Below are 12,475 nucleotides of genomic sequence, written 5' to 3' on the forward strand. Positions count from 1 at the left end.
CTTCAATCCCTTCTCCTCCATTCTCTTCTCAGAATTTCGGGCACACATGCACATGTACCCTGTGTTTTTTAAGCTGCCTAGTCCAGGACTTGAACTACATAACCATGTGGGGTCCAGTCACCTTAATCACCATGACACTGGCTGGCCCTATCATGATACGTGTTTTTTTTTGTTTTGTTTTGTTTCAGTTTTTGCATAAGGTACAGGTGCTCGCCAGGGAGAGACAAAGAAGGAGGGAAAGTGGGAGATCACTCCCCAGGGAGATGGCTATGCTACAATCCCTTCTTCACTCTTTTGGGATTTTGGTCACGCACACGCACGCACAGACACATGCGTGCACACGCACACACAGTGATTCCCAATCTACCAATAGTGTAGTCAGCCATATAGGAAACAGCGCCTTAACCTCCACACCACCTTGTAGTCCCTCTTGACCATTTTCAAGTGCACAGCTCAGTGTTATCAAATACATACACACCGCTGTGCAACCATCGCCGTCCATCTCCAGAACTTAGTACATCTTATAAAACCGAAACTTTCCACCCCTTAAATTATAGCTCCCCATTCTCCTCCAGGCTCAGGGCATTATTATTATGATTAAGTTTTTTCTGTAGGGTATGTGTGCTCACCATAGAGAGATAGACAGAGAGAAGGAAAGTGAGAAAGCATTCCCGGGGCAGGGGTATGGCCATGACACAATTCCTTCCTCCGTTCTCTGTTCAGGATTTTGAGCATGTGTGCACATATGCCCAGTGGGATTTTTTCAAGTCACCAGATCCAGGGCTCAAACAGCTCAGTGGGCCATGTGGGATCCAGTGCCTTACCTATCACAGCATCTGCTGGCTCCCATATAGCATTTTTTTTTTTTTTTGGAGAGGTTTTTCGCTATAGGGCATGTGCGCTCGCCAGACAGACAAAGACATAGAGACAGAAAGCGAGAAATTGCCCCCCAGGGGGGATGGTCACGCCGCAATCCCTTCTCCTCCATTCTCCTCTCAGGATCTTGGGCACGCACACACACGCACCCGGCTTGAGTTTTAAGCCACCAGGTCTGGGACGCGAACCGTGGTCGACTACATGGGAGTCCAGTGATATAGCCATTACGCTAACTGCTGGTTCCCTAGCATGATTTTTAATAACTGCACTTAACTGCTGTCCTCAGTTGCTATCACATTGAACAGCAGAACACTTGGTCCTGCCAGCTCAGCTTGGAGTTTGCTCCTCCGTGTGCCCTCAGTCCATCAGCCCCGGCTCTCCTTTCTTTCCTGTCCTCACAGAGGGTCCGTGTCTGAGGCAGTGCAGGGAGGCCCTAGCCAGGGCCGGGCTTTGCCATCAGCACAGACTCCAGTGTTTTCTCCTGACATCCACATCCTCTCTGCAGCTTCAGGTCCAGCGTCCTCCTGTTAGACATGTTGCTTTCTCCTAGCCTGTCATGCGGCCCTCCCCAAAATGTGGGAACACCCCAGGAGCCAGTGGCACAAAGACAGTTTCCTTTTGACTGTGCCGCTGCCCCCAGCTGGCACATGGGCACATCAGCTGGAAGTTTGCTACTTACACAGGCTGTACTTGCCAACAGCTCACGTCCCCGCTGCTTCCCAACCTGCTGGGACAGGAGGTTCTGTCAGAAAGTCTCCAGAATCTAAGGTCTCTTGCTTTCTCACTTTTTAGTACCTTTGCTTCCCAAACTTTATTCAGCCTGCAGGACGGGACATTCTAACCCTTCCTGTGTTTCTTTGTAGGTTTTGTTCATGGGACCAGGGTTCAGCCTCTGCAGGCCAAGAGAACCAGATCTTAGGAGTTGAAGCCTTGGCTTTAAAGATAATTCTCCCTACCATGAGTTCCAAAAACTATTCTTTGGAAGGTAAAGCCAAGCATTTGACTTTTCTTTTCTGCTGGTAGTCAGTTCTCATGGAAGCTACACACACCGTGAGTGAGTAGGGAAGGGGCTCTCCACGGGAATATTAGTCTGCTCAGGCTGCGTAACAAAGACGTGAAGAGCATAAATGATCGAGTTTTATTTTCTCATACTTTTGTAGGCTGGGAGTCTGGAATCAAGGTGACAGCAGGGTTGGTTCTTCTGAAGGCTCTCTCTGGCTTTCAGATGGTCACCTTCTCACTATCTCTGCATGGTTTTCTCTGTGTATTGGTGGTCTTAATCTCCTCTTTTTATAAGAATAATGGTTATATTGGACAAGGGCTCATGTAATAGCCTCATTTGAACTGAAGACTCCATTTCCAAAGAGAGTCTACATTCTGATATTGGGATTAGGACTTTGATTTATGATTTGAGGCAGGTATGGGGCACATTCAGCCCCCAACCCCAGGGTTCAGTTTAAGGTTTCTTCTTTACTTCTCTCACTTGAGATGTTCCCCCAGATTGTTAAAGATTAGAAAAGGCAGAAGTTATAATGCATGAACTCCTCCCTCCTGAGCATCTGTAGCTGCCAGGTGTTTGGTCGGCAAGTGGAAGGTGAGGAGACACCCTTGGGCGAGTAGGCGACTCTCCTACAGGTGATGAGAATCCCCTTGCACAGCCTATACCTACAGCTCCTTTTCTCTCTCCCTCAAATACTTCTCTGGCTTTGGGATGAAAGAAGATGAAGGGAGAAGGAAAGATGGCAGACACTGTTTCTTGGCTTAGCTTCCAGAACAGGAGACATCTTCATCATCGACTGCTCCTTCTCTGTTTCTTCGACTGGGCTCTCCCTTTAGCCCCAACCTCTTTTTATTTACTTTTTATTTTCTTATTAAACTTATTTATTTACATTCATTCACTATACATTATTACAACATACAAAATGAAATTTTCCATCCAGAATACACTGTTTATTGGCTCGATCAAGCACATCAACATACGTATTATCGTCAACAAATAATTTACCATTTATTGTTTCCTGTATATTTTGCCTTTTTTTTTTTTTTGCCATCCTTGATTCCGTATCTCTCACCCTCTGCCGTTTCCCACCCTCCTCCCACACTGTCTCTAGTATTCAGGGTTGCTTTCTGTGCCTTTCCTCCCTATTTTATTGATTTGCTAATGAACTGAATTCATCTAAATATTTCCAATAGCAAGCACAGCTGATATATACATATCCATGAACACAAGTCTGACTTTAGGCATAAACCTCAGGGAGTAGAATGAACATACTATAAAGTAGCACCTAGCTGGGGCTATATAGCTTACTGCGGTCATCAAATAAGCATTTTTTTTATTTCAAGAAAAACGGTTTTTGTATTTTTCTCCTGAAACATTTTTTAATTGATTAATTTACATTCATCCCCTAATCATCATCACAGTATACAAAGTGTAGTTCCCATCCAGAATATACTGCACAGTGGCTTAATCATGTATGTTATCATCAATAATTTTCCATTTCTAGTTTTATATAAATATTTACCCCATGTCTGACCCTCTGCCCTTTCCCACCCTCTTCTCACACTATCTCTGGTGTCTACAGTTGTCTTCCATTCCTTCCCCCCCCACATTTTAATGATCACACAATTTCTTAAATAATCTAACAATAGCAAGTTTAGCTGGTAATTAGCCCCAACCTCTTAAGGTTGAAGTGCCGAGGTTCTGTGTAGGGTCACTTCCTTACTCCTTTCTCTGTGCTCTCACCTGTATCAGGGCCGTAAGTAGCAGGCCGAGACTGATGGCCCACCTCTCAGCCCAGCCATTACATGCAAACTCCAAAACCACGTGTTTATTTGCCCCCTTGACATCTCCCCTAGATGTCTACTAGGTGCATCAAGTTACCACACACTGATCTTCTGAGTTTCCCTACCCCACTCCACCCCCAGACACGTCAAAGTCGCACTGAGCAACTAAGGCCAAAAACCTGGGTGTTGTCGTTTACCCTGCTTCCCATACCCCATAGCCAACCCATCAGCAACTTCTGTTAGTTCCAGTTTCAAATACAGAGAGCCTGAATCCGACCCATTTCTCATCACCCTGCTTCTACTGGCCCTAACGACCATCCTCTGGTCCCAGGATTACTGCGATCACATCTGGACCATTTCTACTCCCACCCCAACCTGCTCTGAGCACAGCCAACGCAACCCCCTAAAATCCACACCAGATCATACCCCTTTCTGTCTGAGAACGCTCAGGGCTCCCCATCTCAGCCAGTCAAAGTCAGAGTCCTTCCACAGCCCACAGGACAGAGGTCCCTTCTTCACCACTGTGACATCACCTTTTATCGGTGTCCTTTCACTGCTCACCCTTGAACACACCAGACACACCTCTGCCTTCAAACTTCAGCACTTGGCTCAAACCTGCCTCTTGCCTCTGTCCTGCCGTCACATACCTAACTCCACACTGGCTTCACGTCTTTGCTCACATGTCACCTTAAGGAGGCCTAAGCAGACCACCCTATTTAAAACAGGGTAACCCGCCACTTCTTCAGACACATCCCATCTCCCTTACCTCATCTGACTATTTCAGAATTTCTTTTTCAATATCATCTCCTGATGTATGAGGGGGACCCTGAACAGTCTGTGGGAAAATGGAATTAAACATTTAAGTTCAAAATTTTTTTTTTAATTTATGCATACATTTTTCATGATACACATTTCCAAGAAATCTTGGAAGATCTCCTCTATGATACGATACACTGTTTTCAAGTTGTGAATATGTTGGTCTACCCCCACTGGAGTGTAAACTCCATAGTCTCAGAGACTGAGTGCTCTGCACAGGGATATATTCCTAGAACGGTCCTGGCTCACATGGGAGGTGCTCAACCATATTTACTGGACAGATAAACTGAAAGAACATTCTGGAACATGCTCAGAAACAAAACTAGAAATAAAACTAACACAAAACTTAGTCCTTTCCTCCCCGTCTCCTCAATGCATTTTTTTCTTTCTTTCTTTTTTTTGGAGAGGTTTTTGCTATAGGGCTCGTACGCTCGCCAGAAAGACAGAGACAGAGAGAGAGAAATCACCCCCCAGGAGGGGATGGCCACGCTGCAATCTGTTCTCCTCCATTCTCCTCTCAGGATCCTGGACACGCACACACATATGCCCAGCACGAGTTTAAGCCACTGGGTCCAGGACTCAAACCATGGTCGGCTACATGGGAGTCCAGTGACATAGCCATTGTGCCAACCGCTGGTCCCCATTTTTTTCTTTTACTATGCCATAAGGCATGTGTACAAGCATGAGAGAAAAGGAGAGAAAGGAGAAAAACACCCCTAATGGGACCTGGTCGTGTCACAATCCCTTTTCCTCCAGTTCTCATCCATCAGGATCCTCGGTACGTATGTGCGACCCTGCTGGGCCCAGGACCCAAACCCTGGCGGGCCATGTAGGATCTGAACTCCTCTCCACAGCAATAATAAGTGCACGATGGGGCAGGCCCTCGATTCTGGTGTAACTGGCTGTGCGACCTTGGACAGCTGGCTTAACTTCTGTCCTGGCGTTGCCTGATAGAACTTTCTGTGACATGTGAAATCTGCACATCGAGTAGGGCCACTGCCAGCCACATGCACCTATTAAGCACTTGAAATGTGGCTAGTGGGGCTAAGGAACTGAATTTTAATTTTTAAGTGCCAGAGGACACATGCACTCACCAAAGAGAGATGGAAAGCACTCCCTGATGGGGTGTGATCATGCTGCAATCTCTTTTCTTCCACTTCTCCACCCTATCCGGATTTTGGGCATGCAAGCTTACATACCTGGTATATTTTTTGTTTTTTTAAGCCACAAGGGCGAGGATTGGAATTGATGCCAGCCATGTGGGAACCAGTTCTCTTACTCACTAGGCTAGGGACTGGTCCCTAATTTTTTTTTTTAAGAGAGATTTTTGCTATAGGGCACATGCACTCTCCAGAAAGAGACAGAGACAGAAAGTGTGAAATTATCCCCCGGGGGGGTGACCATACTGCAATCCCTTTTCCTTCATCCTCCTCTCGAGATTTTGGGCACACACACACATGTGCCTAGTATATCAAGCCGCAAGGTCCAGGACTTGAACCATGGTTGGCCTTGTGGGAGTCCAGTGCCTCAACCACTATGCCACCTACTGGTCCCCTTAATTTTAATTAACTGAAATGTAAGTAATCACCTGCGGTTAGTGTTTCTCCTGTTGGCCAGTGCAGGTCTGTTTTGGCACCCGAGGTGGCAGCAGTGTGTATGCCAGGCACCAGCTGGCAAGGGCAGGCCCTACCCACACCCGTGCAAGCAAGAAAGCAGGCGTCCATGCCAACAGCACAGCCACTGGTGCTGGGAGGACCAGAGTACTTTTTAAAAGAGATTTTTGCTATAGAGCGAATGTGCTCATCAGAGAGACAGAGAGAAATCACCCTCACAACAGGATGGCACTCCACAGTCCCTTCTCTTCCATTCTCCTCTTGGGATTTTGGGCATGAACACACTCTCAGCGTGAGTTTTGAGCCTCCAGGTCCAGGACTCAAACCTTGGTTGACCATGTGAAAGTTCAGCACTAACCTCTATTCCACCTGCAGTCCCCCAGAGCACATTTTTAGGAGCAGGCCTGGAGATAGAATGCTTACAAGGAGCTTACAGAGAAGCAGATAAAAGATGTCATGTAAGGACATTTTCCATATATATATCTGAATTATTACTTTTTTTTTTTTAAAGCTTGCTATAGGACATACACCCTCGCTGGGGAGAGACAGAGAAGGAGAGAGAGGGGAGGACATTGAGAAAGCACCCCCCAGGGAGGATGGCCACACCACAGTCTTTTCTTCTCCATTCTCCTCTCTGGATTTTGAGCATGCACACACACATGCTTAGTGTATATTTAGCCCTTGGGTCTGGGACTCGAACCACGTAGTTGGTCATGTGAGATCCAGCCACCTTAACCACCACACCACTGGCTGGCCACATGAATTGTTACATTTGGATGCTTTCAAAAGAGTCCCGAGAGTTCTCAGAGGTTCTTCGGGGTCTGTCCAGAGGCTTAAGCAGGGCACCCATGTAATGTACTCTGCCCGAACTAAATCACTCTGCATTTGCAATTTTTTAAAAAGAGATTTTTGCTATAGGGCACATGTGTTCATTGGAAAGCTAGAGAGAGACAGAAAGTGAGAAATTCCCCCCACTGGGGATGGCCATGCCACAGTTCCTTCTCCTCGATTCTCTTGGGATTTTGGGCATGCACACGCATATGCCTGATGTGAGTTTCAAGCTGTCGAGTCCAGGACTTGAACCATGGTCAACCATTTGGGAATCCAGCACCATAACCACTATGCCACCTGACAGCTCTTGCAGCTTTTTAGGGTAGAATTTTCTACTGAAGAATTTTATACATATTTCAATCATTTAGAACTCTTTTTCTTTTTTTAATATATAGGGTGCATGTGTTCACCAGAGCCAGAGAGGAAGAAAGAAATCCCCCTCAGAGGGAATGGCCATGCTGCAATTTTTTCTCCTCCATTCTCCTCTTGGGATTTTTTTGGGCTTACATGTACTTGTGCCTCGTGTGTTTTTCAAGCCGCTGGGATTAGGACTTGAACCATGGTTCAAAGCCCATGTGGAATCCAGTGCCTTAACCTCCACTCTACCTGCTGGCCCCACATGGCTGTTTTATAAGATTAAGTAACAAACAAGGCTTGATCATTTTTTTAATTCATATGTAACTGACTACAGTAAGTGTTCTGCAGCAAAGCAGAAATTCAAGATCATCTCTAGACTTATCACATCAGAGACCTGGCTTGAAAAACTCAGTCACTCCAAGTGCATTGGTGAGGATAGACAACATGTAACTGGCTCCAGGAGGAGGAAACCAGGGAGGAATAAAGATCTTCCAAGACCGTCTTCAAACAACCCCAAGCACGTCACTAAAGCTGCTTCCTGAAGTGTTATGTAAGAGTCCACTTCAAAATAACAGCTTCCCTATGTTTAGGAGGCTGTGGGATCCTCCGCAGGAGAAGGAGGTGGGGCGTGGGGGACCGTAGGATGAGCCATGCTGGGGGAAGGGTCTCGTTCCAAATCCTCATGAGTGTGCATCTCCCTAGCGTCATCACTTTCCTTGGTAATTATCTCTTCTCTAGGGAAAAAAAAAAGCACATTGAATGCTATTCGAATACAGATAGGACTTTTTATAAGACAGGAAGAGAGAACAACAGAACCAGCCCAGATAACAGCACCTAAAGAAAACCACTTAGCACTGGAGGATACCCTTCCAGACCCCACTGCCCATACTTGCAGAGTGAGTACCTGCAAACACAAAAGCTAGTCCACTTACATAGTCTACAGCTCCTGTCACAGCAAGCATCACTGTCCCAACTGGCCTGGAGGAACCAATAGAGCTGAGGTCCACTCCCACCCCTAGGGTCTCTTGGTATTGGAGCAGGAGGCCATCTCATCACTGGCTCTCCCCATCCTCTGCCAACCAGCTCTGCACATTTCAGCCTGGACAGGCTCAGTTTCAACCCTTCACTTGCTGCAGCCCGGCTAGTCATGGGGCCAGTCCAGTCTCGGGCACATCTTACATTCTCCTCTTCCTACCTTCCTCCCTCCCCAGCCCACAGGATCTCCTCCTGTTCTGAAGTGTACCCTGGCTTCTGCAACCTGCCCAGGGTTAGGCAAACCCTGCCTTTAAGGGAATAGGACTAACCTGTCCAGCTGTTACAGATTCAGATTTAACATTCTCTGAATGCCCACTGGGCACAGAGACCGGAAACCAGCTGGAAACAAGAACCAGATTATGTTCAGATTTTCCGCCACACTCCACAATCAATCTTTCAGCTGAGAAAGGTGACGTAGAAGGTGGTTTACCTGGATCATGTGGGCGGGAAAGGCGCAACTGTAATCTTTCCACAGCTTTGGACCTAGACAGAGTTTGCTGCTGCCATCTCAATCTGAGCTGACCCTAACTAACATTGCTAAGTGACGTGGGTTGATGCAGAGAGGATAGTTGGGAGCCCACGCAAGGCCCCAGATTTGTGCCCAACCTTCCTTCTTGGGTAGACACTGGAGCACAACACCACAACCTCCTGGAGGCAATGCCAAGCCCTACAGTTTCAGCCCGTGGTGATGAACTGGCCACACAACTCTGTCAGTAAAGGTTCTCAGCATTCATATGCATGTTAACCAAGAAAGTCTATCAACTCACTAGTATCTTATATCACAATAAACTAAGGCCAAGGAGCACTATGAACAATATTGGAGGGAAATTTATATTTCAAATAGAAAACAGATTTTTTTTTTTTTGCCAACTTATCAGATTGCATAAAATCATTATTTTTAAGCCCATCATGTGCCCAAAAAGAGTTCAAGCTCAAAGTGTCAGCTCTGCCAGTTTTTGTCTGGTTTTATTTGCAACATTAGAATTGCTTCCACCTAAGCTTTCTTGGCAGATTTTTTTTAGGTCCCTTATCTCACTGAGAGTTATATTCCTCAAGACTAGATAACAGACAACCCGAGTGAATCACAACACAATGACATTTGCTGTTCGTGGCTGAGGAGGCCCCCACCTTAGCCTTCCTTCAGCCTACAGCCCCAACTGACCCTTAAGAGCGGGTCGCAGCCCACCCAGGATCACCTGACGCACCGGAGGGCGGTATGCCTAACCAAACGCCATTTCAGTGGAGTTCAGTTTTCATATAAATTGGAGACCAGAGTTTTTCTTTATACACCTTTATGGGATATCTTGAGCACTTCCTTTCCCCCACTCCCAGATCTGGAGATTTCAGACCAGAGACAGTACCTTCCCCCAGTGACATCATTACGTTTGTCAAACATAAGAAAATTAGAGCACCCAGTTAGATTTGAATCCCAGAAAAATAATTTAAATATCATCCCAAATAATAATCCGTGTTACACTACTGTACACACACACTTAAACCAAAAATTGTTTTTATCTAAAATCCAAGTTAACCTGCTTGCTTTGGCAGCACATACACTAAAAATTTAAATTATGGCCAGCTCTGTGACACACCATTCTAGAGAAATTGAATTCCCCAAGGCAGCTATGGCTCAGAGCCCTAGCCCGGCCAGCATTAAGCACACTGGGCATAGGTGTGAGTGTCTAGGACCCTCCTGTCTCAGAGGCTGGCTGACTGGAGGAGGGGATGCTGATGTAATCAGACCCTGTGGAGAGCGCCCCCTATCACTCCCTGATATGAATGCACACTCGCTCTACTATTTTGAATTTTAAAAAGTAAAATTTGAATCAAACAGGGCTTTCTATATTTTATCTGCAACCCTACCACGTGGGGGTAGGTCTCGGACGGCCAAGGCCTTTGAGAACTGGAGCATGACATACAGGCAGCTGCCTGCCCCATCCCTGGCAAAGCCTTCTCCCTTTCATCAGGCTGGGTCAGGTCTCCTCTAAGGACTCACTGGCCACTCACTCTTTCGTTGTCCGCTAGCACAGTTCCCGCACCTGGCACATGCCAGAGAAGGTTAACACAGCCCCTGCCCACAGGGAGCGATGGCCTCGTTGGGAATGAGGGTGGGCTTCTAGGGAGCCCAGGCCGTTCCCAACATCGTGAAGGACTGCATCTGACACCGGTGGGCCACATCCCAGCTTCCATCACATTACCAAGGCAACCAGGTGACCCCCAGCCCCATTATGAGCCACTGCAGTGAAGTCCATCCCACCACACCATGGCCCACACCCAGGGGCCTCTGGAAAGGTCAGTTTCCCATAAGAGGGGATGAAGCAGTTTCCTCATCCACGGGTTGCACCTTGCAGCAGCGGCTGAATGGATTTATGGGGGTCAGGGCCTCCTGCAGTTTCAGGAACTTGGTGGGGCTCAGTGGTCACGTTCACACCCCACCCAAACCTGTGGGGAGCCAACAGGAGGTACCTCGTGGTCATGGTCACTCTGCGCCTGGTCACCTCGGAGGCCAGGTCTCTGTAGGGGAAGGTAATGCCGTTGTCTTTGGGGTTCTTCTGAGCCATGGCTTTGCACTCAAGAGGCCTGGAGGGGTTGCGATCTGCTGCACCTGCGAATCTAAACCACAGCACCCACAGGCATCGGGGAGGGCCCCCAGCTGGGAGCAGCTCACAGGACTTTCACTGCCATGTTCTCAGGGCACCCTCCCTGCAGCAGAGTCCACATCCCCACCCCAGTCAGGCTCAGATAGTTTCTCAAATACCAGCTGTTGGAGAGTGAGTTGGGGAAGGGCAAGATCCTCACTGGCTATTTATCGGTAGATGACAGACATGATTACTCCCATCATGCAACGAGGGAACCGAGGGCAGCTATCACTACCCCCCTGGTGATGGTGAGGAACGGAAGCCAGAGAGGTGGACTGCCTGCCCAGACTGCACAGCAGGCCCTGGCCCTGCAGCCCTCCCCCAGGGCTACCTGAGCATCAAGACAGACACCTGCAGAGCTTTCCTCCAGGGCACTTACCTTTTTTTTTTTTTTTTAAGAGTTTTTTTCTTTAGGGTGTGTGTGCTCTGGGAAGAGTTGGGGGTGGGGGGAGACACAGAGACAGTGAGAGGGAAAATGAGAAATCACCCCCAAGGGGGGATGGCCAGCCGCAATCTCTTTTCCTCCATTCTCCTCCCAAGATCTTGGGCATGCATGCACACATGCCCAGCATGAGTTTCAAGCCACCGGGTCCAGGACTCTAACCACAGTTGGCCAGGTTGGAGTCCAACAACGTAATTGCTCTGCCATCTGCTGGCCTCTACCTTCGAAAGAACAGGAAAGTGACACAAACAAGCTGCGGCTTGGAGCCAGATTGCTTGTCCAGATGGGCACGCGGTGTGGACACTGGAGGCTTGGCATTGAGAACAGAAGCCAAGCATGGGACACCCTTTTACATGGTCTTTTTGGATAACTACAGTAATCCACAAGTGTTATGACCTCTACTCAATGAAGGGGGAAACTGAGCAGCAGAGAAATTAGGTCACTTCCCTAGGAGGCACAGAGCTGGAACTAAAACAGGCAGTTGAATCACGGCCTGCTGATTCAGAGACCATGCTCTCCCTACAGCAGGCCAAGCATCCCTTGAGGTCTGTCACAAGGCCAAGCTGTCCCCAAGGAACGCAGAGTAAGCCCCATTCCTGGGTCCCAGGCAACACACGGGTGGTGACGCTACCATTCTCAGAGCAGGAATTGTGACGGCCTGAGCTCAGCAGCCTGACCTGGCTGGAAAGGGTGCACTTATAAAGATGCAGACTGACTTACCTTCCAATCCCAGCCGGTTTCCACGCTCCACCTCTGTTTATGAAGAGATATCCTTTTCCACCTTCTCAGAGAAGAAGCCACAAAAGTGACTACCAACAGCAGCTTCCTCCTCCTCAGTCTTTTATGCTCCTGCAATTGGTCTCCCCCAGGCACTCAGTTTGTGGGACTGATTTGCAGCCTTAGGGAGCAGCAGCTGACACCAATGTTCTCTGCAGCCATGCCCCGGGAAAATTCCCCCAAACAGCGCAGGGAGAGGACGGGTGTCAGCATAGGCAGAAGAGCTTTCTGCACCTGGGACACCTGGAAAGTTTGGATGCTGCTAGACAGGACTCTGGATGGAACAGCCATGGGCTACAGTATAA

General features: G+C 47.9%; 1 protein-coding gene across 1 annotated transcript; it reads right to left on the reverse strand.

Moving 5' to 3' along the window:
- Positions 1-7,490: 7,490 nt before the first annotated feature.
- MYOCOS (myocilin opposite strand) lies at positions 7,491-12,245 on the reverse strand. Its single transcript, XM_027768118.1, has 3 exons — positions 12,114-12,245; positions 10,779-10,925; positions 7,491-8,011 (listed from the first exon to the last, which is right to left on the reverse strand). The coding sequence occupies exons 2-3, from the start codon at positions 10,871-10,873 to the stop codon at positions 7,864-7,866; spliced, it is 243 nt and encodes an 80-aa protein (XP_027623919.1). The 5' UTR covers positions 10,874-10,925; positions 12,114-12,245; the 3' UTR covers positions 7,491-7,863.
- Between the last annotated feature and the right edge of the window lie 230 nt (positions 12,246-12,475).

Source organism: Tupaia chinensis, unplaced genomic scaffold (genome assembly GCF_000334495.1).
Source record: "Tupaia chinensis unplaced genomic scaffold, TupChi_1.0 Scaffold000074_1, whole genome shotgun sequence".
Classification (NCBI taxonomy): Eukaryota; Metazoa; Chordata; class Mammalia; order Scandentia; family Tupaiidae; genus Tupaia; species Tupaia belangeri.

What these genes read in the sequence shown, in the direction of transcription:
- MYOCOS (XM_027768118.1), bottom strand. Translation starts at nt 10,873, where the DNA reads ATGGCTCAGAAGAACCCCAAAGACAACGGCATTACCTTCCCCTACAGA. An exon ending in AGAGTGACCATGACCACGAG is followed by an intron (nt 8,012 to 10,778) that starts GTACCTCCTGTT and finishes TTTTTTCCCTAG; the next exon opens with AGAAGAGATAATTACCAAGG.